A 22,662-nucleotide genomic window follows, 5' to 3' on the forward strand; every position below is an offset into this window, starting at 1 on the left:
TGTTAATAATGTGGAACATTTTTCTGCACTTTACATTTCTCCCATTTAAAAAACAGTTCGATTTTTCAGTTATAAGTATTGCACAGTGTTCTACTGGCCACTGGGAGCAAGAGGCCTGCTGTTTGTGAGTGCAACACTTTGAAAAATAATTTTAGAAAATTAAAATGAAAAGTTAACTTAATTATAAGGTAACTTTTCATTTTCTCTAATTTAGAAGCATTGAGAAACATCATTTTGTTCTAACTTTCAATACTGAGTGGAAAATGACTTTTATTTAAGAGTTACATACCTTCCTGCTTCAATTCACCTCTGTGACCTGGGTCATAAATCTGACTCCAGCACTGCTCCTTATCAGGCCCTGCTATCTGCAGTCTGGTGAGATTAATGTAAAGTAAACACAGTCTTCTCTTAACTTAAAAAGAAAAATGTGACCCCTGTTCTTATTTAAAAATGAACTGGAGGTTGTGAGCTACTCTGACAGGGTGCGGGAGCTACTGGTATCTCCTGATCCACTGGTTGGAGACACCTGCACTAGAAGATGTCTGGAGACTCTTTAATCCAACAGGAAAATAATATGTGTTCCTCTCTCATAATTAGTTCTCATGCATAGATTATATTTTAATTGACAAGCCACACCTCTCCTTTACCACTACCCCCACCATTGAACCGATCCCAATCTCGGCTCACACCTGCATCACCTTAATATATGACACTTCCGTCACTACCCCATATCCTAAATCGTTGAGAATGAACAATGTCCTCACAGAAGACCCGACATTCAGAGAAATAATTAAGAGATTGACCAAAACTTAGAATTCAATAGGGATTCAGGACCTAACCCACACATTGTATGGGATGCTCTTAAAATCACCATCTGAGGATACATGATTAAACTGATGTCAAAGAAAAACAATCAAGATAGTTGTGCCCTAAGTGAACTTGAACAACAGATAAAATTGATAGAAAATGTTTTTAAGATGTCCAGAGACAAGTCACAAATAAACCTACTAACTAAACTAAAATAAGAATGTAACAAAATTCTGAGCAACAAAGCTCACTTAATGACCCGAAGATATAAATGCATTAAACTCTGCAGAGGTAATAAGTCAGGGAAAATACTGGCTTCCTACCTAAAACAAAACCTGCGCAAACCTCCATAGCTAATGATCTCGGCATACCTTCAACTAGAGAAGAAGATATTCTATCCACTTCTTAAAAATTCTATCGCTCCCTCTACTCAAAATCGAATAATACCCACTACAAAACACTTAGAATGCCACAACAAAATAGACTGTAGTTATACTTAAGGAAGAGAAACATCCTACAAATCAAAAAAAATTATCACCTGATAGCCCTAATAAATGTAGTCTGTAAATATACCCAGAAATACTTGCTCTCCATTTGGAACTCATACTCAACAAAATAATACACCATTCACAATCAGGTTTTATCAAAGGAGGGTTTAGCACAGATAACATCAGATTATTCAGCCACATTGTTGAGAAAACACATCAACTCGATCAGCCCTCCTGTGCAGTAGCACTTGACACAGAGAAGACCTTTGATAGGGTCTCATGGTCCTTCCTTCATGCCACTCTCACCACCTTTCACTTAGGCCCCTCTGTAATAAGAGTGATACTTGCTCTACACAAGGAACCCAAAGCATGAATAAACATCAATGGAAGCTTACCCAACTCCTTTAACCTCCAACAAAGAACCAGACAAGGGTGCCCTCTCTTCACCTTGCTTTTTAATAATGCTGAAATCCCTCCCCATCCAAATTAGAGAGAACCCTCATATCCTAGGCATTTCCTTGAAGGCAGGCCTGCAGAAACAAGCTGCCGATGCAAACAAAATTCTCTTATTTACTACTCAAGCAGACCTTGCCTTGCGCCACATTCTATCTACTATCAACAACTACTCACATGTTTCAGGCTACTGCCGCAACAAAGACAACAGAGAGGTCATCCCTCTAAACTTGCACTGCCACAGCTTTGCTATCTCCAACGATGGCCTTAGATGGGTAAAAGATCAAATAAAATACCTGGGATTCTGGTTCACCCAAAACCTCAGAGAGTCCATCTACTACAATGAGAAAATGGCACTACACAAAATCAAAAACACCTTGGATAATTGGTCATCCGGCTTCATCACATGGTGGGGAAGAATATAATCCATCAAAATGATGATTACCCCACTCTGCCCCTCATCTCTAATCACCACCAAAAAAATAAGAACAGACCACTCAGCATCTATTCTATCAAGCACAGCAAAGGCCCTACGCAAAATTGACAACAAACTCCCCACCAAAATGCGCCATTCAACAGTCACAGCCCTATGGTACAATAATAATCTCAAACTAGACAGTAAAACACTATCTGGACAAATGGGCACAAAATGCATTCTATTGCGCGGCGATCTCGGGACACCTTCAAAACCCCTACTTTTCTCCCAAATTAAAACCAGGTTTAACCTAAATGATCTAGGGTTCTATCACTTCTTAAAAATTAAGATAACTATATCCAGATACAAAACACCCAAACACCCGGACTTACCGATCACATTACAGTCACTCGCTAAAGGAGGCCACATGGCATCCAAGATCTACTCTCTCCTATATTTCTGCAAACTCTACACTAATCAAATCAATGCAAAACAAGTGGGAATTACTCCTACTTGAGTCTTATTGTCACCAGGAGACAACCTTGAACTGGCCATCCGTATGGACAAACCTTACCTCAAACAAAATCACACCATTGCTAGCTCAAAGTAGATATCAGATGGCTTCCGTGACCCACTGGGCTCCTGACAAATTAGCCAAACTTGGTTTACAGTCCTCAGATAGATGCTGGAGTTGTGAGGAGGAACCAGGTGACCTGAAACATATGCTACTTGAATGAAACTTCCCTAAGATGTTCTGTAACGAAATAAGCAAAACCATCTCACAAATCCTACACATAAAATGGACGGTGACCTTAGCTTCCATTACCCTGGGTGTCCTTCCCCCTGACACACACACAGCACTAACCAAAGAAGACCACCTTCCATGGGACATCCTCATCTCTACAGGCCCTCAAAACCATCCTTTCTGAGTGAAAAGACTTATCCAAACTCTCATCCTACACTTGGTCGGAATGGGTGCAATTCAGCCAAGGTGCAGAAAACTCACTAAATGAATATTTGAAAACATCCTCTAGGAGGAAAGACAAAATCTGGCCAAACTAGACTCCTACATCTCAGATGTATCCTCACAATAGCTAACTTCCCTTCTCTCTACCACTCCCCCGCATCACCCTCTCCCATCACTTATTCCCCACTATACCTTCTCCTGTCACCCCTCCTCTACCTCCACTCTCCCTTCTCTCCTTTCTTCTCTGCACTATCACATTCTCTCTCTTTCTTCCCAACTACATTGCTAAGCGCAGCAATGTCGCACACTACCTATCCCATGTTAACTCACCAGTACACATCCCCAGTTCCACTCAATATAAAACCTTTGAGTCTTGTGTATTACACTCAACCATACACACCCATCCTACGACTAAGTATACCTCCAAAACCAGCTGGCTCACTCAATACAATTCTGTTCTTAATGTACTCTGGACAACCCATTATGATTATGCTTCTTTCTTTATGTTCTGTTTACACATTGTCTTTTTTCGGCCAATATTAAAATCTCAATAAAAAGATTTTGAAATCAAAAACACAAATCCCGTTTGTTTGCATTGCTTGACAGTTTCTTACTAACCGACTGAATAATTGTTGTTACTGCTGAAACTTACTCACATCATCCATATGCATCCAGTAACCCATAGGAGCACACCTGATTGATCACCTACAGTCTGTCACTTACACCCAGAAGAGGCACAAGCATAACTAAAGCTAAACATGTCTGTCACTCAATCAGGCTGCAGGTTCTCCCTTACTTGCCAATGTGGCATTATTGTCAGAGCTGCCGACTTTGGAACTGGGGAACCAGGTTCATGGCTCTGTGTTCGCTCAACATCCTGTGATTCTGGGCAAATCACTTAATTTCCATGTGCCTACCAATAACTGGTGCTTATGTAAAGTGATCCAATACCTTCAGGGCGAGTTTGCGTTATATAAAAACTGCAAAACAAAAAACTAACAGTGATACCATGTTGACGGCCTGCATGAACATCATTCGTCTATACCCATGCAAAGACATAAGACCCTGTCTCCATACACACTCGAACTATGGTTTCTATCACTGTTTTAAGTCTTCACACCACAAGGGCCTAATTCCTGTCAAATTCCCAACAAGTAGACATACTACTCAGCAAAAAACACTTTGTTAGCAATAATCAATCAGCATTGACAAAGCCAATAGATCTTGTATTGGCAAGCAGGTGCATCCTATCAGGCGGGTGTACTTGGAGGCTATGTAAAGACCCTTTTTAGTTTTAATTCACATCACAGAAAAATATGATTCCAATTGGTGCAAAGAGTGTACTATTGGCTTTTAATTATAGTAGCATAATTATATAGTTTAAGCACACATGGATGACTAACAAATAATAAACACGATGAAGAGTGGAAAGAAAACATTGGCAAAATATCAGCCCACTTGTTCTGGCATTGAAGTACACTTCTTTTTAGGCAGGTGTGCATATCTGATAATTCACAGTGCAAGTCAGCCAGTGGCTGAAAAACCTTTAAAAAGATAACCTGAATGTTCTCCAGAATTGGCACAATTTTCTAGAATATTTCCTCCAGGGTGTGGACATCTCTAGACACGTGGGGTTTTGGGTAGGCAGGAAGGGGAGGCCTCAGGCAGTGGTGATGAACTCACCAAGTCTGTGCATCATCAAAGATGTGAAGTATCTAGGGACGCAAGTATGATGTTGCATGGACAACATGGGGGCAGTCTATTTCCATGCTGGCTGGATATAGAAACCTGGGACACAGCAGGTCCTTCCTTTGTAGAATGCAAAAGCAAATGAAGCCAGGACAATAAAAGACCACAGCAAAAAAGAGAGGGTAGTGTTGGGGTCTTGTGGTAGACCCGCTAGACGACCCACTCCTGTAGGGTACCCTATGCCTCGAAGAGTCAGTAACCAACAGAGGTGAGGGATTGAGCCCAGGGTCACCAGGGTAAATTACAATTGCCACTAGCCACCACCCACACCTCAGTGCTTTGCCCCTGGCAGCAAGGAGTAAGGAGTAAGGTTGGGGAAAAGGAAACCTGAAGGGAAATTGAGTGCCCAATGATTTGGGAGGGGAAGGGTTGAAAGGAGGAAACTTGGGGACATTGAAAGGCTCAGACATGTAGGGGTGGACAGCCCAGAAGCGAGTAACACAAGGTATAGTATAAGGGCAGCATAAATGCAAAGGAGACAGGGAAATGATGGAATTAATGAATAGTGGTTATAAGAACTTTCAGAGCCAAGGCCAAAATTAACACAGAAGAAGAAGCCAACGAGAGAGACAGAGGGCCTGATTTAGATATTAAACCAAAAAATAGGGTACCCTATAATCCCTAGACCAAGGGTTTCTTAGACACTCAATAAAAGTGTTCAACCGGAAAGCAAGAATGAACAAATTATATAGATCGCTTTTTCACTGCGCTCTTGGAGCACCTATTTATTGGACTCTGAAATATACAATTTTCTGCAAATTATTGGATCATATTGTTTTGCCCTGAAGGATTGTTTTTTGCCTTTTGTGATTGGTCATTGCACTACTCATGTCTTGCTCTCTATAATTTGTTCAGTCTTTCTTTCCCGGTTGAACACTTTAGTTGAGCATTTGATTTAGATATTGGCAGTTGAGTTACTTCATCACAACTGTGATGGATATCCTGCCCACCGAAAGCTAAATCCCATAGGGTACAATGGGATTTATATTTTGGCGGGTGGGATATCCGTCACCGATGTGATGGAGTAACTTGTCTGACAATATCTAAATCAGGCCTAGAGTCTTTGTGAAGGAAACAGAGGCATTGGAGCCAGAGGACATCAAACGTGGTCATGGCAAACTGTGTGGGAACCTGTGTTTCATTGAGGACGAACTGATCAAAGCACAGGAATCTTCACTGTATGGCACTAAAAAGGAGCCAGGGTTGAATATAATGAAGGATTCGAACTATGAAATAAAAGGACAGGAGGGTGCAACAAGTAAAGAGGAGGATGCAAACAAGATGAGGAAGTAGATCACCAAAGACGTGGGCTGACAAGGACCCACAAACAGCGAAAGAAAAGGCCCAGTGATAGACCCAACACCAAACAGGAGGACAGGGACCACCACACATGCCAGGAGGAAGAAACGTCAGGGAGAGGAATGACCGCTAAGACAGAATGTGGGTAGTAGTCAATTGAAAAGTTTTGCAGGAAATGGCAGAGTTTGTGACCAGGAAGAATGAAGTTTGGATGAAGGGCAGGTAGAAAAAAGCAATGGAGAGGGAAATGAAGCGAGAATTACACAAAAGGTCAGTAGCGGAAACAGCATAGACAAGCGGTGGGAGGTAGTATTACAAAACAGACAGGAGCAGTAGAAGGGAGCGGCCAGGCATAACAAGGTCTTGATTGAGGAGAAGGGACAATGGAAGGGATGGTGGAAGTAGATCGCAGGAAGTGTGGGATAAGTTATAGGAGTACAACGGTAAGTCAATAATAGAGGGATCACGAAGGAACCAAAGCAGCTACGGAACTGTACATAGACAAGGGGAAAGGTCTGGTCTGGGGGCAATCAAGGCAAGATCTTGTGTGCCTAGTGCTGGACTGGCCACATCACAGGAAATTCGTTTCAAAAGCAACAGTACTACATAAGTGTGTATATAAATAATCAAGTATGAAGCTATATTCTGCACGTTCTAAATGATTCCCAAAAATATAAATGCATGAAATCTTTCACATAGTCACTTAAGACGGGCAGACATATCTTATGTCCTGTGCATATTCCTGACTTCTAATTTGGGCAAGAGGCGAGGTGGCAGGCCCCGACCAGGCTATGTCGCACTGTTTCATAACAAATCCACTGTCAGAAGAAAGATATGGGGAGTGTCCCAGCTGCACCTTCCACAGCTGTAGTTTGGCTCGTGTTTACTGCCCAGTCCTGCTACTTAAGCAGCTAAAACACTAAGGGGGTCATTATGACCCTGGCGGTCATGGACCGCCAGGGCCGGGGACCGCGGATGCACCGCCAACAGGCTGGCGGTGCATCCAGGCCTATTCTGACCGCGGCGGTAAAGCCGCGGTCAGAAAAGGGAAACCGGCGGTTTCCCGCCGGTTTTCCCCTGGCCTGAGGAATACTCCATGGCGGCGCTGCAGGCAGCGCCGCCATGGGGATTCCGACCCCCTTACCGCCAGCCTGGTTCTGGCGGTTTTGACCGCCAGAACCTTGTTGGCAGTAACGGGTGTCGTGGGGCCCCTGGGGGCCCCTGCAGTGCCCATGCCAATGGCATGGGCACTGCAGGGGCCCCCTAACAGGGCCCCAGCAAGATTTTCAGTGTCTGCATAGCAGACACTGAAAATCGCGACGGGTGCAACTGCACCCGTCGCACCCTTTCCACTCCGCCGGCTCCATTCGGAGCCGGCATCCTCGTGGAAGGGGGTTTCCCGCTGGGCTGGCGGGCGGCCTTCTGGCGGTCGCCCGCCAGCCCAGCGGGAAACTCAGAATTACTGCGGCGGTCTTTTGACCGCGCAGCGGTATTCTGACGGCGGTACTTTGGTGGGCGGCCTCCACCGCCCGCCAAAGTCAGAATGAGGCCCTAAGTATCTAGGTACTTGCAGTATTTACTAGGTGTGAATGAGAACACCCACACGACATTGCACATAGTAATTTATTCTTCATATAGTGCTTGACACCACAGTGTTGCTGCACTTCGAACAACAGGCCTCACCGTTAATTAGGCAATGTAATTGTAGGCAGTGCATCAGACTTGGAAGGATGAGAGGCAGAATTGGACCTGCCATGATTTGAATCTGCGACCTGCGTCTCACGCACAGATTATGACCTCATGTCCACTGTTCAGTAAGCTATCTAACGGAAGTCGTGCATCCTTGGGGATTCCCCACGTCCATAAACTAAGCGTCAAACAGACACAATATACTTACAACATACAATGTGGTTTTATATAATGCAGAATTGGTGTTAAAAGGCAATTTTAGTACATTTTCCAGGGAATACAGGGACGCCTGGAGGAGTCTTCCACCTCAGTGGTGACATCTGGGCAGACATAGCTTCCTCTTGGTTGTTTGAGAGGGCGAGATGTCCCTGCTTCCCAGTGGATGCAGAAGATTTTCCTAACACTTTAAATAATCTGAGCAATTGAAAGCTAAGCACCACAGCAACTCCTGCCATCTGGAAGAGTTGTAACATGTTGTACTCTGACACCTGGACAGAAGTTTTTGATAAGCATTCGCAGTCTGCTTCATGCTTTCAAATCTGAAAAACTGAACATTTTGTGTACCGACTAGTATAAACCAAGAGAGGCAAATTTATAAAACAAAGCCAAAAAAAGAGACAGGTCTTAAACTTAATATGGTTTGATGTGAAAAAAAATGTATTTTAGGAATCTACGTCTGTTCCTGTTGTTCTCGAGTGGCGGGTGTTTACTGTAATCCGAATGACTTGTAGCAATCCTCATAATTAGTATGAAGTGGCATATTTTTGGAAGGAACATGGAGAGCTGAACATGAACCTTCAGTCAAACCTAGATGCGTAAATCGTGTTGAAATCTTCTATTAAGTAGAAGATATTATTCAAGAAAGAAAGATATTCCCTGACATTTCCTTTTTTGAAATGCAGGCATGGAAAAAGGATAATAGTTTTGCCTCATATAACAGAAGCAAAAAAAACTCAGAATAACTCATACGATATGCGGATCGAAAGCAGAGATATCAAGGAGGGGGGTTGGAGGGGGACGACGGGGAATAAATTTAAAAAAACAAAAAAAACGTACAGTTTGTCGCCGTCCTCTCCTGTCGCCTCGCTCGTCCTCCTTTCCTGTTCTGGTGTCCCAGAAGAGCCTCCCCAGCAATCCTGGTGCTGCTTTCATGCTAAAGCTAGCATGAAAGCAGTGTCAGGATTGGTCTGAGCGGCAGTGACTGTCGCTCAGACACAACCCTAGGGCCTGTGCATTTTCTCCTGTCCAGCTGTGTACACAGCCGGGCTGAAGAAACCCGAGTGTGCATGTGTGTTTGGATGGCTGCCTTAGACCGTCCAAACATACATGCGCACTTAGTGCACACAATTCCTCATCCCCCCTCCCACCTACCGTGGCCTAGCCCGCCCCTCCTGCTCCTGCTGGCTAAGCAAGCAGCAGAGAACTAAAACAATATTCAAATATCGTTTTATTTTTCTGTTGCTTGCTCTTAGCCAGTGGGGTGACACTCCTCCGCCATTGCAGAGGAGCCACCCCTGATCCATAGTGCTCTTTGGGTTTTGAGGACATGTACAAACATGTACATCTGTGTTCTTCCTCCATATTAATTGGCGATGACTGCAAGTGCATTTGGCTAATGTGTATTCTTTGACCACGAGTGAGCCATGTGGTGCCGCTACGGAAGCCAGTAGTCGAAATCAAGCTTCTGACCTTACAGATTGGAAAGCTTAAATCCTTTGTTTATTGCAGGCATTTTAAATGTTTATCTAAGCCCAGTGTGCACTGTGTCTATCAAGCCCACAAGAGTCAGGGTACTGCCATATGTGCTGGGTTCATTTACTCGTGGTCCTCTAAGTAGTTGCAAGTGAGGTTGCAGAATTGCACCACATTTCATAGTGAAAAACGTATGTGGCACAATAACATAAAACATGTCCCCTTTTACCACTACATTGCAGAAATGTTCTGAACTTCTTCCCAGTGCACATCTGTCTCTTCACAGTTCCAACAAGTCATTTTATGAATGACCATGTTTCCTGAACATGTGAACAAGGCACTAAACAACTGCAGGTGACTAGGTCGTGGCAATGAACCTGCAGATGCTCCATGAATCTGCTTGTATGTATCATACGTAGACTCTTCTTACATTGCAATAACCTCAAAAGGAAGGGAATACCACAGAAACGTACTTGTATGCAATTTTCTTTATCTTGTCCTTCACCTCCTGCTTTGTTAGATATGACTCCAGAGAAAATTCCAGTCGAGGTTTGGAGCTGTACTGCAGGACACCAACTCTGACCTGAAAGAAAAGACAGATGCTAAATGCACGAAGTCTGACTTCTTCTGCTTTGAAACAAGAGTCCACCATCAGACAGAACACTGTGCGCACATCAGGCGCATCAGAGATATGTGAGATAGTTCCACATCACTAGAGCACACAACTCTAACCACAGACAAACCATCCAACCGTACACAACAGAGACAATGTGGCTAACAGTTCTAATGCAGATCAGATGTTCTCATACTAGCACTATCTCCAAAAACACATGAAGACAACCCTTTTAAAAAAGCATCCTGCCTGGTCCAACTATGCCTTTATTTGGCTAATATGTCACCCAATAGTACTAGATACCACCATCTGCATTTCACACAGATAGGTCTACCTCAAGATGGTCACAGGTTCCAACCAAGACGCTTAATCAATTTGGCACAGCTCTCTACCCATCAAAATCAAAAACTCTCACCTCCAACTCATTTTACGTGACACATTCATCCGGTAGGAGACCATACACCTGCACACTACTACGAACACTTTTTCAGAACCCAAATTAGACTCCAGTCTGTGATCGAAACCTCAGAAGTGTTTGGAAAGCAGATTCCAGACTACTGAAAGCACTGCAATGCCATACCAATGAAATATGTGCTGCACAATTGCCAAAATCATACCATACCTCAGTTCCCTAGAACAGTGGTTCTCAACCTTTGGACTTCTGTGGACCCCCACTTTATCATTACGGGAACCCAGGGACCCCCACTGAATCATTATTGGAATCCGTGGACCCCCCACTGAGTCATTACTGAAAGCTGGAGACCTAATCTGTTAATATTATTTAATTTTCTAAGCATTCGCGGACCCCCTGAGGAGGCTTCACGGACCCCCCTTGGGTCCCCGGACCACAGGTTGGGAACCACTGCCTTAGAACAAATGAAGGCAGGAGCGTCACCACTAATTAGCACACCAGCCAAAAACATATACGTGGATGTTCCATATTTCTACAAGATTTAGCAAATGTTTCTTTAAATTTGAAGAGCCACAGTACCTCGTACAAGTTAAGTGTCATTTAATTCCTATGCGTGGTGAGAATGTATATTTTCAGAAAAAAACACAATTTGCTTTGTTAAAATACACTCTGTGGCTAGAGGTCAGTGATTTTTTAAACAACTACCTGCTTCGTAGAGCGACCAATGTTCCCTGATTCCACTGTTCAGGTTTGGTTACCTTTTCATGAAGATGATGCTGAGTAAATGCAGGCTAAAGGTAAAACTTAGCAGAGCGGTTAAGTGCGGTCATTGTTTGAAGGCAGCATCATGCATGAAAACTAATTAGCTGAGACAAGGAAATCAAACTAATACAAGGCCACCCATTGGCCAAAAGCCCAGTGGCGGCTCCTTCGTATGGGCGGAGGAGCATTGCACCCTGCCAGCGGAGGCAGCTGCAAAACATTTTAAACAAAATGATAATAAACTATGTTTATTATTGTTTTGTTTAAAAGGGAGTGGGGCCACGGGGTGGCATGTACTGGGGGAGTGCTCAACTCTCCCCCTCAGTGCGCATCTGTGTTTGGCCGGTCTGAGACACATGCGCTGTAGGCTGCCTACAGCCCGGCAACTGTGTTGCCGGGCTGTAGAGAGCCTGCACAGGCTCCCAGTCTGCCTGGGAGAGCCCTGACTGGGTGCTCCCAGCCAATCCTAACGCTGCTTTGGGCAGCGTCAGGATTGGCCACAGGGCAGGCTGGGAGTCTGTGCCTTAGTCCAGTCAGCAAGGAAGAGGAGCGCGGCGCGGGACTGCGCGGACCAGGTAAATGTGTTTTGTTTGTTAAATTACATTTTAGCACCCGGCCTCCTGCCAGCCCCACACCTTCCAAGGCCCGCGAACCGCTACTGCAAAAGCCATATTCCTTCAAGAGTTATGTTTTTCCGCAAAATAGGGAAACTATTGTACAGGTATGACATCATCCCTTTGCAATACAGGTTTTGAGCGAATTGCTTTTAGTGAAATAGGATCATCCAAACATGTTATACATAAGACACTTTCTCTGCTCCAAATTTATACATATCTATGCATGCCAGTGAAAATAAAGAAAATACATGTGTACCAATAACACCTAATGTTTTGAACAAGCATACTTATAAACAAAGATTCACACATTATGACAGTGCAAAGGTGTTATTAGTGTATTACATTCCACCTGACTTGAGAAAACACTAATTAATACTTCATAGTTTCCATTCTGAAAATTACTTTACAGACTAGCGTAATAGTCGCAAGACCTATTTAGTATGATTTGTTTTAATTGCACGGATTTAACCCTTTGTGTTTCTGGATATAATTAAACACCTTTGTTTAATAATTATGCAGGCAAATACACAGCATGGCATAAACCATACATGCAGAGCAGCTGAGTGAAAAAAAAATCATTTATTATGATTGTTGAGGGGGAAAGGGCATCAGGGCCAACTTAGATCATTCACTTTATGGTTTGTTAGCCACAATCATGGTAATAACCTGCATAATACATTTGTACTTTCCCCACTAGATTGCCTTCATAAATTGCTTGAGCCTCCTCTAGTTCTAGGTGGGCTTTCCCTGCTTAGACGTCATTGAGGCACCTTGTAATTCAACTTCCTTCCTCACAACTTTTTCCTCAAGTGCCTTCTCTCTTTTACACATGTCCTGATTCTGCTTAGCTGACAGCTTACTTATTACTCCCCTAAGATAGGCCTTATATGTATCCCAAATTATTGGCCAACTGGCTTTTACCTTATTAAGCGCAAAGAATGCATCTGTCTCCTTCGCCATTTAGGAACCAATAACACCCTACTGAATGTCCACATCCTCCGTTGTGGCCTCCCAGTCATACAGTTTCAGACATACTGGAAAGTGGTCTAATAATCAAGCTGGAAGATGGGCCACCAATTTAACATAAACATAGAACGCCTGATCCAAAAGAAAATCTATTCTAGAATGATTGCCATACTTTTTACTATAAAAGTTAAAGCTTTTAGATGTCCCTTCCAACTTTCGCTAGATAGCAACTAAGTTTAGATCTTTCTTGTGGAAAACACCTGGTTGTTGGCAGGGGTTGGTTAAAGGATGGGCTGGAGGCCCAGCCCAGTGCCCAATACCCATTGTGTACAGTCAAAGGCCTTGCGCTATGCAAGATGGCCGACACCCTATTGCCAATGTTCCCCTACCCTTGTACAGTGTATTGTATTGTATTGTATTAGGGTATTTATAGAGAGCATTCAGGCCGTAGCATAGAAGCGCTAGAGAGGAAAGAAATGAGCGGCAGGGAGAGCCAGTTTGCGAATCGGGGCAGGAAGACATTAAGTGAGAGTGGGAGACCAATTGCTTAACATGAAAACAGCCAAGTTTTGAGCTGTTTCCTTAAAAATAGGTATGTCTCCTCCAACCTGATGTAGGATGGAAGAGTATTCCATAGTTTAGCAGCAACTACGGAAAAGGCTTTATCACCCTAAAGTGCTCGGTTACAGCGAGGAACAGAGACCAGTTGCGTGTGCGCTGATCTAAGCTGTTGGTGCGGCAGATAGGGCTGTAAGACAGAGCTCAGATAGAAGAAGCCCTCCTGGTGATAAGCTTTATAAGTAAGATATAAAGCTTTGAATTTAATCCGTTTTTCAAAAGAAAGCCAGTGGAGCTGCTCCAGGCTCTCACTCGCAGATAGCCGTGCAAGGAAGATCCAAGATCAGGCGAGCTGCCACATTCTGAATGAGTTGAAGTTTATGAAGGGCAGCCTTGCTTATGTTCAGCAAGAGAGCATTACAATAGTCCAGTTTGGAAATAACCAGGGCTAAAATAACCGTTGGTTTAAGCTGATCTAGGAGAAAAGGAAATATTTTCTTTCGCATTTTCATAGACCAATAACAAGATCTAACCGTCTGGTTGACTTGTTGCTCAAAAAAAAGTGTTGTCAAAAGTGATACCTAGATTCTTGACCGACGAACTTGGGGCTGGACAGTCATTACAGGATGAGGGCCACAGGCGTGAACTCCAAGGGCTAGCGCCCATGCCAAAGAATAGAATTTACGTCTTATCACCGTTCATTTTTAGCCAGTTATGGCTCATCTAGCTATTGATCCTACTCATGCAGTCATGGAATCTGGCTGCGACCTCATCCCAGTTTTGGTTAACCGGAATGATTAACTGAGTATCGTCTGTATAGGATACCACGTGAAAGCCAAATAAACGGACCAGTTTAGCCAAAGGGGCAACATAAAGATTGAATAGAGTAGGACTGAGTGACGACCCTTGGGGGACCCCACAGGGAAGTTGGAATGGTGTTGTCTTGAAGTCGCCACAGCTCACATTATGGATCTGTCTTTCAAAAAAGATTTCAGAATATCAAACGCCTTGCCTCTAAATCCCGCCTGAAAAAGCCATTGAAGCAGAAGCTGGGGTGATGTAGTAAACGCAGCGGAAAGATCCAGAAGGACAAGTATGGCTCCTTCTCCCATATCAACTTTCTTCCGGATAATATCTGCGGTAGAGAGCAAGGCAGACGCCGTACTGTGAGCTTGGCAAAACCCATGTTGAGATGGATCAAGGACACCACTTGCCTGAAGAAAAGTGGCCAGTTCAATATTGAGATGTTTTTCAAGTATCTTGGCTGTAGCGAGTAGCAAGGAGATGGGGCGTAAATTTGTTAAGTCATTGGCTTCTCCGTTGGGTTTCTTAATGAGAGGGATCACAATGGATTCCTTCCAAGCGGGCGGGAATAGCTCTTCCCTTAGGATATCAAGATAAACCGGTTCCAAGGCAGCAGAAGCCAGATTGGATACTAGTTTAAGTATCCTCGGAGGACAAGGATCATTCAGTGAACCAGATTTTATCCCATCCAATAATTTAGCAATCCTTTTGGCAGATACTGGAGAGAACTCAGATAATGTTGTACTAGAATCAGAGGAAAGGACGCTGTCCACATCGCTTCCATCGCCATCCAGAGGGAGGCTGATGAAGGACGAATGAAACTGTAAAATTTTGTTCTCAAAAAAATTAGCAACTCTTTGACAAAAAGTGGGAGAGTTCGCGAGCCATGAGGAGGCCGGTGGGTGGGTCAGAGTGTGAACCACTTTAAAAAGTTCCTTGGCTCCATTTTGTGCTACCCTAATTCTGCTAGAGAAATATTCGGTTTTAGCCTTTTTAATAGCCAATTTTTATTTCTTAAGAACAGTCCTGAGCTTAACTCTCTCCCCTGCTGTTTTGTGGGACTTTATTGGTTTTCGGCGTTTGAGTCAGGATCACAACCTCAGTTTTTAATTGTTTTTTTCAGTGAAAGTATGTACATACGTACAAAAGGTACATTAATGATACACAGATGATGTTTTAAACAAACTCTCTTCAAATGCGTTGCACATCTACATACCATATAAGGTGCATTTATGATATTATGGTGATGTTTTAAACAAGACCTCTCCAAAACCTTTCAAGGGGTTGCAAGATTGTAACAGCAGTTAGGCTTCTTGCCCACTTGGAAAATGTGCTTTTAAAGTGATCTCTGAAAACCAGTGCAATGTTGTAATGTGAGATATAAGCAAGGACATCATTTAGGGATCACCATGGGTCGCATCTGCGACCCCTGGCTTTCCCCTTGCGACTCGTGGCCTCAGAGGGGGCGCAATCAATGCCATGAACACAAGGGCAGCTCCACTTTCCTTGTTTTCCTTCAATGTTTTATTACACTAATAGTGAACACTATTTTATAATTCACTCTTGGTGTAATAAAGAATGAATTACAACTTGCTAGAATATGACCCTTACTGGCAGCTGTGGTAAGTAAAACATTATTTTAAATATTTCTTGTGTGCCTGCTTGCGGTAGAAAGTGTGTTTAATTGACAGCAAGTGTGTGTATGTGTAAATGAAAAGTTATGCACAAACATGCATGTGTGAGTGAAAGTAAAGGCTAAATGGCATGCAATGTCATGGCCACAACCCCTGGCATTTTGCTGAATTGACGTTCATGGATAGAAGGTAACAATCACATAGTATTGAGAATGCTAGGATATTTAGAATAGGGGGAATGAAAATATTTGAAATGTTGACTGCAATAATTCAAACTAATCACGTACATCATCCATTGCTCACTCATTAATAAATGCTCAGTCTCTGTTTCCCTTTTGATATATTTCAAACTGATCATAATAGTGACAATGAAGATGTTAGGGCTGAAATAACTGGATTGCATTCAATTCATTTGCTGTAGATTTGTTTTTGACAACAAAGGGGTACCTACGAAAGTTGTTGTAGTTTGATTCTTGCTCTAGGCAAGACTGCTGGTTTGAGGAGGACAGTACTTATGTTTGTGGGCGACTATGCCAATCCTACAACAAGTTGCAACTGTCATCCCAACCCTCCCGGCTCACAAACAGCACCTCACCAAAAACCCAAATAGTAAAAGGTGATTTGTGGCGGCCTTTACGCATGGACTCAAAAGTGTGATATCTCAGGGAGTGTCGTGGTTAAACAGAGATTACCCCTTTCTCACATGAACAACAAGTCTCAGTCAAACACACAGGCAATGAAGGAGATGCAATACAAGCTTAATAGGTTTTTACTAACAATACTGCAATCTACGATAAATTGCATGGGCTGTAATGATTAGGATAGTTAACAGTGCAAGAAAAAGAATTTTGAAAACGAGAGTGATTAGTACAAGGACCCCCACCATCTTGCAATAACTTAAAATGACATGAGATATGATATATGTCCTAATACCCTAACATGATGAACCTAACCCCTAACCTGAAGAGAGCTAGGTGTGATAAACCTAATTTGCCAATGACGTATCCATGAGAAGAGCCCTCCAACCCTTGTTACCTTGGAATTAGGTCTCTAGATCAGACTCCGTGGGGACACGAAGACTGGGCCAGCGTCAAGGCGACGTGCAGCATCGATAGCAGCGATGGCATCTGGTAGGAATCCCTCTAACTATCTGTCCGTGTGAGATGTATTTATACAGATCTGATTGGACCCCTGACGTAGGTCTGTTCCCAAACAATAGATAACAAAACATGCTTGGGGCGGCAATTTATATAAACAATTCTCTTGAAGACGCAAAGAGGTAAAGTACCTAATGTGAATACCTATAGTTTGCTTATCTTTGTCGCTTGATAGTGATGCCTTAGCACAGTGGCGCTGATAACATGAAACTAAAACATTGGCCTAATTAAAAACAATGCAGCCATCTTGAAAGATATAATTAAATAATTGCGCTAAAACAGAGCAAGCGAAGTAGGGTAAAAGTCACTGGGTGACGGGGGCACGAGTCTACAAGCCAGAAGGCTAAGCCAACTCCTGCGTCCCATTAACCCCTTCTGTGCCCAGGACGTAATGGTTACGTCCTGAGGCACAGTGCTGCTGTGCCCAGGACGTAACCATTACGTCCTGTGCACAGAGCCCAGAGGGAGCGCTCTCGCTCCCTCTGTGGGGTTCCCCCCCAACCCCCCAAGTCAGGGATGGAAGGGGAAGCCCTTCCCCTCCCACCCCCGACCCCCCCCAACCCCCCCTGTGACGTCAGCGCGCGAGCGCGCGCTGATTAGTCACAGGGTCTCCCCCATCGCGCTGGAAGCAGAGCTTCCAGCGCGATTGAAAAAGAAATGCTTTTGCATTTCTTTTTCAATCCCATGGGGGAGGCCCCGAGAGGCTTCAAAGGGAAGGAAATGTATTTCCTTCCCTTTGAAGTCTCTCACAGGTTTCAAAAGCCGGATTGCTTGCAATCCGGCTTTTGAAACCCCACTAGACACCAGGGATTTTTTTTTCTTTTCTTGAAATTGGCAAAAGGGAGCGACCCCTTGGGCAAGGGTCGCTCCCAGGGGGGCATTTTTTTAGGAAGGCCTTTTCTGCCCCCCCTGGGGGCAGATTGGCCTATTATTAGGCCGATCTGCCCCCAGGGGGGGCAGAAACCTCTAGGCACCAGGGACCTTTTTTTTTTTTTTTTTTTTTTTTGTGATGAATTCTTTTTTTTTAGGTGGGGAGCGATCCCTTAGGCAAGGGTCGCTCCCCTACGGGGCAATATATATTTAGGCCATTTCTGCCCCCCTTGGGGACAGATTGGCCTATTTTGATAAGGCCAATCTGCCCCCAAGGGGGGCAGAAACCATTAGACACCAGGGAGTTTGTTTTTGCGCGCGAATGTCACGCAACAAAGCGACCCCTTTGGCAAGGGTCGCTCCTAGGGGGGGCAATTTTTTGGGAAGGCCTTTTCTGCCCCCCCTGGGGGCAGATCGGCCTATTATTAGGCCGATCTGCCCCCAGGGGGGGAAGAAACCTCTAGGCGCCAGGGCAAATTTTTTTTTAGTGTTTTTTTTTTTTGTTCTTTTTTTTTTTTTTAGAGATGGGGAGCGACCCATCAGGCAAGGGTCGCTCCCCTGGGGGGCAAATTGTATTTAGACCATTTCTGCCCCCCTGGGGGCAGATTGGCCGATTTTAGGTCAATCTGCCCCCAAGGGGGCAGAAACCACTAGGCACCGGGGATTTGTTTTTTGGCGCCAATGTCACGCAGGGGGAGCGACCCCGTAGGCAAGGGTCGCTCCGGGGGGGTGGGGGTTGGGGGGGCAAATTTATTTTAGGCCATTTCTGCCCCCCCGGGGGACAGATCGGCCTATTATTAGGCCGAACTGCCCCCGGGGGGGGGCAGAACACTCTAGGCGCCAGGGCAATTTTTTTTTTGTGTTTTTTTTTTTTGTTGTTTCTCTTTTTAGAGATGGGGAGCGACCCATCAGGCAAGGGTCGCTCCCCTGGGGGGGCAAATTGTATTTAGACCATTTCTGCCCCCCGGGGCAGATTGGCCAATTTTAGGTCAATCTGCCCCCAAGGGGGCAGAAATCATTAGGCACCGGGGATTTGTTTTTTGGCGCCAATGTCACGCAGGGGGAGCGACCCCGTAGGCAAGGGTCGCTCCGGGGGGGGCGTGGGGGTTGGGGGGGCAAATTTATTTTAGGCCATTTCTGCCCCCCCGGGGGACAGATCGGCCTATTATTAGGCCGAACTGCCCCCGGGGGGGGGCAGAACACTCTAGGCGCCAGGGCAATTTTTTTTGTGTGTTTTTTTTTGTTGTTGTTTCTCTTTTTAGAGATGGGGAGCGACCCATCAGGCAAGGGTCGCTCCCCTGGGGGGGCAAATTGTATTTAGACCATTTCTGCCCCCCTGGGGGCAGATTGGCCAATTTTAGGTCAATCTGCCCCCAAGGGGGCAGAAACCACTAGGCACCGGGGATTTGTTGTTTTTTGGTGCCAATGTCACGCAGGGGGAGCGACCCCGTAGGCAAGGGTCGCTCCGGGGGGGGCGTGGGGGTTGGGGGGGCAAATTTATTTTAGGCCATTTCTGCCCCCCCGGGGGACAGATCGGCCTATTATTAGGCCGAACTGCCCCCGGGGGGGGGGCAGAACACTCTAGGCGCCAGGGCAATTTTTTTTTTGTGTTTTTTTTTTTTGTTGTTTCTTTTTTTAGAGATGGGGAGCGACCCATCAGGCAAGGGTCGCTCCCCTGGGGGGGCAAATTGTATTTAGACCATTTCTGCCCCCTTGGGGGCAGATTGGCCAATTTTAGGTCAATCTGCCCCCAAGGGGCCAGAAACCACTAGGCACCGGGGATTTGTTGTTTTTTGGCGCCAATGTCACGCAGGGGGAGCGACCCCGTAGGCAAGGGTCGCTCCCGGGGGGGGGGGGGGTTGCGGGGGCAAATTTATTTTAGGCGATTTCTGCCCCCCCGGGGGACAGATCGGCCTATTATTAGGCCGAACTGCCCCCGGGGGGGGGGCAGAACACTCTAGGCGCCAGGGCAATTTTTTTTTTGTGTTTTTTTTTTTTTGTTGTTTCTTTTTTTAGAGATGGGGAGCGACCCATCAGGCAAGGGTCGCTCCCCTGGGGGGGCAAATTGTATTTAGACCATTTCTGCCCCCCTGGGGGCAGATTGGCCAATTTTAGGTCAATCTGCCCCCAAGGGGGCAGAAACCACTAGGCACCGGGGATTTGTTTTTTGGCACCAATGTCACGCAGGGGGAGCGACCCCGTAGGCAAGGGTCGCTCCCGGGGGGGGGGGGGTTGCGGGGGCAAATTTATTTTAGGCGATTTCTGCCCCCCCGGGGGACAGATCGGCCTATTATTAGGCCGAACTGCCCCCGGGGGGGGGGGGCAGAACACACTAGGCACCAGGGCAATTTTTTTTTTTTGGTTTTTTTTTGTTGTTGTTTCTTTTTTTAGAGATGGGGAGCGACCCATCAGGCAAGGGTCGCTCCCCTGGGGGGGCAAATTGTATTTAGACCATTTCTGCCCCCCTGGGGGCAGATTGGCCAATTTTAGGTCAATCTGCCCCTAAGGGGGCAGAAACCACTAGGCACCGGGGATTTGTTTTTTGCCGCCAATGTCACGCAGGGGGAGCGACCCCGTAGGCAAGGGTCGCTCCCGGGGGGGGGGGTAGGGGTTGGGGGGAAATTTATTTTAGGCCATTTCTGCCCCCCCGGGGGACAGATCGGCCTATTATTAGGCCGAACTGCCCCCGGGGGGGGGGGGGCAGAACACTCTAGGCACCAGGGCAATTTTTTTTTTGTGTATTTTTTTTTTTGTTGTTTCTTTTTTTAGAGATGGGGAGCGACCCATCAGGCAAGGGTCGCTCCCCTGGGGGGGCAAATTGTATTTAGACCATTTCTGCCCCCCTGTGGGCAGATTGGCCAATTTTAGGTCAATCTGCCCCCAAGGGGGCAGAAACCACTAGGCACCGGGGATTTGTTTTTTGGCGCCAATGTCACGCAGGGGGAGCGACCCCGTAGGCAAGGGTCGCTCCCGGGGGGGGGTGGGTGTTGGGGGGGCAAATTTATTTTAGGCCATTTCTGCCCCCCCGGGGGGCAGATCGGCCTATTATTAGGCCGATCTGCCCCCGGGGGGGGCAGAAACCTCTAGGCGCCAGGGGAATTTTTCTTTTTTTTCTTTTTTTTTTTTTTTCTTTGTTTTTTTTTTTTTTAGAGATGGGGAGCGACCCATCAGGCAAAAGTCGCTCCCCTGGGGGACAAATTGTATTTAGGCCATTTCTGCCCCCCCTTGGGGGCAGATTGGCTGAGTTTAGGTCAACCTGCCCACAAGGGGGCAGAAACCACTAGGCACCGGGGATTTGTTTTTTGGCGCCAATGTCACGCAGGGGGAGCGACCCCGTAGGCAAGGGTCGCTCCCGGGGGGGGGGTGGGTGTTGGGGGGGCAAATTTATTTTAGGCCATTTCTGCCCCCCCGGGGGGCAGATCGGCCTATTATTAGGCCGATCTGCCCCCGGGGGGGGGGGGGGCAGAAACCTCTAGGCGCCAGGGGAATTTATTTTTTTTTCTTTTTTTTTTCTTTTTTTTTTTTTTTTTAGAGATGGGGAGCGACCCATCAGGCAAAAGTCGCTCCCCTGGGGGACAAATTGTATTTATGCCATTTATGCCCCCCTTGGGGGCAGATTGGCTGAGTTTAGGTCAACCTGCCCCCAAGGGGGCAGAAACCACTAGGCACTGGGGATTTGTTTTTTGGTGCCAATGTCACGCAGGGGGAGCGACCCCGTAGGCAAGGGTCGCTCCCGGCGGGGGAGGGTGGGGGTTGGGGGGGCAAATTTATTTTAGGGCATTTCTGCCCCCCCCCCCCCTGGGGCCGGCTGAGCTACAGGCCAAACACCACAGGTAGGCACCTTGCAAAAAACACCTCTGTTTTCTGTGAAAAAATATGTTGTGTCCACGTTGTGTTTTGGGCCATTTCCTTTTGTGGGCGCTAGGCCTACCCACAGAAGTGATGTACCATTTTTATCGAGAGACTTAGGGGAACGCTGGGTGGAAGGACATTTGTGGATCCTCTCAGATTCCAGAACTTTCTGTCACCGAAATGAGAGGAAAAAGTGTTTTTTGGGCCAAATTTTGATGTTTGCAAAGGATTCTGGGTAACATAACCTGGTCAGAGCCCCGCAAGTCACCCCATCTTGGATTCCCCTGGGTTTCTAGTTTTCAAAAATGCACTGCTTTGGTAGGTTTCCTCCGGTGTCGGCTGAGCTACAGGCCAAAATCCACAGGTAGGCACTGCTTTTTATAAAAAAATGTGATGTGTCCACGTTGTGTTTTGGGCCCTTTCCTTTCGTGGGCGCTAGTCCTACCCACACAAGTGAGGTATCATTTTTATCGGGAGACTTGGGGGAACGCTGGGTAGAAGGAAATTTGTGGCTCCTCTCAGATTCCAGAACTTTCTGCCACAGAAATGTGAGTAACATGTGTATTTTTAGCCAAATTTTGAGGTTTGCAAAGGATTCTGGGTAACAGAACCTGGTCCGAGCCCCGCAAGTCACCCCTCCTTGGATTCCCCTAGGTCTCTAGTTTTCAGAAATGCACAGGTTTGGTAGGTTCCCCTAGGTGCCGGCTGAGCTAGAGGCCAAAATCTACAGGTAGGCACTTCGCAAAAAACACCTCTGTTTTTTTCCAAAATTTAGGATGTGTCCACGTTGCGCTTTGGGGTGTTTCCTGTCGCCGGCGCTAGGCCTACCCACGCAAGTGAGGTATCATTTTTATCGGG

The 22,662-nt window shown here is 45.8% G+C and overlaps 1 protein-coding gene across 3 annotated transcripts in view; it reads right to left on the reverse strand.

Annotated features, from left to right (window-relative positions):
- VWA2 (von Willebrand factor A domain containing 2) overlaps window positions 1–22,662 on the reverse strand; it is a 225,181-nt gene that overhangs the window by 95,729 nt on the left and 106,790 nt on the right. For all 3 annotated transcript variants that reach the window (XM_069239310.1, XM_069239308.1, XM_069239309.1), the window contains one exon: window positions 10,033–10,142. In XM_069239310.1, coding sequence (XP_069095411.1) covers window positions 10,033–10,142 — 110 coding nt within the window. The remainder of the gene's footprint in view (window positions 1–10,032; window positions 10,143–22,662) is intronic.

Source organism: Pleurodeles waltl, chromosome 6 (assembly GCF_031143425.1).
Source record: "Pleurodeles waltl isolate 20211129_DDA chromosome 6, aPleWal1.hap1.20221129, whole genome shotgun sequence".
Taxonomy (NCBI): domain Eukaryota; kingdom Metazoa; phylum Chordata; class Amphibia; order Caudata; family Salamandridae; genus Pleurodeles; species Pleurodeles waltl.